The sequence below is a fragment of the Pyxicephalus adspersus genome, chromosome 4 (assembly GCF_032062135.1).
Source record: "Pyxicephalus adspersus chromosome 4, UCB_Pads_2.0, whole genome shotgun sequence".
Lineage (NCBI taxonomy): Eukaryota > Metazoa > Chordata > Amphibia > Anura > Pyxicephalidae > Pyxicephalus > Pyxicephalus adspersus.
Genome location: NC_092861.1, coordinates 55124738 through 55126275, shown reverse-complemented (window position 1 = coordinate 55126275; position 1538 = coordinate 55124738). Strand labels below are relative to the sequence as shown.

The 1538-nt window shown below is 40.0% G+C and overlaps 1 protein-coding gene across 1 annotated transcript in view; it reads left to right on the top strand.

Annotated features, from left to right (window-relative positions):
* LOC140329771 (IgGFc-binding protein-like) overlaps positions 1–1538 on the top strand; it is a 103277-nt gene that overhangs the window by 39401 nt on the left and 62338 nt on the right. The window contains exon 6 of the mRNA XM_072410162.1: positions 8–97. Coding sequence (XP_072266263.1) covers positions 8–97 — 90 coding nt within the window. The remainder of the gene's footprint in view (positions 1–7; positions 98–1538) is intronic.

The window sequence follows — 1538 nt, the reverse complement described above, 5'->3', positions numbered from 1 at the left end:
TTTTTAGAGATAAAAACAACGGAAGCCCCTAATTTAACAACTTTAAAGCCAGCTTCTTCAAGCTCTTTAAAACCAACATCTCCTCCAGATATATCAGGTATGGGTCTTCTTAATTTAATTCATTGTTGCATGCAATTATTCACCAAAAAATCATGTTAGTTTCTTAAAAGAAAAAGTCAGTAATTTTCATTCAGAAAAAAAGGCTTATTATACTCTAGTCAAACTTTAAAACATATTTCTTTGGGTTAGGATAGCATTAGCAGATTAATGATTATGCTGATATTTAATGTCAGAGGGTAAAATGTCTACTTTTATGGATAAGGGTTAAACAGGACAGGATTAAATATCATGGTTTATTTCATAATATAAGGTATCTGCCTAATATTCTGTAAAGCAGGAGTCCCCAACCCCTGGTCCTCTGACAGGTGAGACGCATCTGTGGCTGGTACACCCCCCAGCGGGGGAGAAGGACCTCGCTTGGGTTGGCGCACCGGCCAGGGCTGCGGACCACATCTGCCGTACGCATGGCAGGCACAGGGCAGTGTCTCTGGACACAACCCGCCCACTTTCCCATCGCAGGTCCAAGCCTGAGCAGGTTCTGGCATCATGACACCACTCTGAGGGGAAGTTTCTCCCCCTTGGAGTGACACACGGCTCCCTGCTCATGCATGATCCAGAGTCTGTGAGATTAGTGGTCCACGAGCTCCAAAAGGTTGGGGACCACTTCTGTAAAGGGTTAATGATCGTGCTCGGGTGGAGGGTTAAGCTTAAGCTTTGATAAAATAATTATAGAGGTAATATTAAGGGTTTGTTTATCTATCTCTGCATTAAATCAATAATTGTTGCCAACAGAACAGGAATAAATGGGAACATTTTCAACTCAGACACTTGCTCCCGTGCCAGCTGTCTAAGAGGGGATAATATTGAAAATATATTCTTGCACTTCATGTTGTTTTCAGGACTGAAAGCGAAGGGAAATATACTTAGTGAGAGAAGGATAACAAAACTGAGAACAGTTTTACCCCCCTTTCTCTATCTAACATGAAAAAAGGTTTGAATTTAGATATATACGTTTAGTTTTAAGGCCAATGGAAAACAAAGATTTATTAAAGCTCTACAAGACTGGGGCTAACACAGGGATTCTTTTCCTCTGCAGACAAGGAAGTGGAGCAATATTATGTGTATCTTAGGATGACTGACATTTTCAGGACCCTGTTGCATTGTTTCACTTGTCCTAACTTATTTGTAGCTAATATCTAAATCTGCCTATCCTTTATTTTATTTTTTTTAAATAAAGGAGGAACTTGCAGTGGACACAGTGACCCTCATTATTTTACATTTGATGGCTATTCCCATACAATCATGGGAAATTGCACTTACACACTTACAAAACTCTGTGAATCCAACAGTAGTTTGCCATATTTTAATGTGGAAGTTGGGCATGAATACAGAGGCGGAAACACACGTGTGTCATATGTTAAGGAGGTCACAGTATATATACACAGCTACAAAATAAGCCTGCAAAAGCAAAGGCTTGT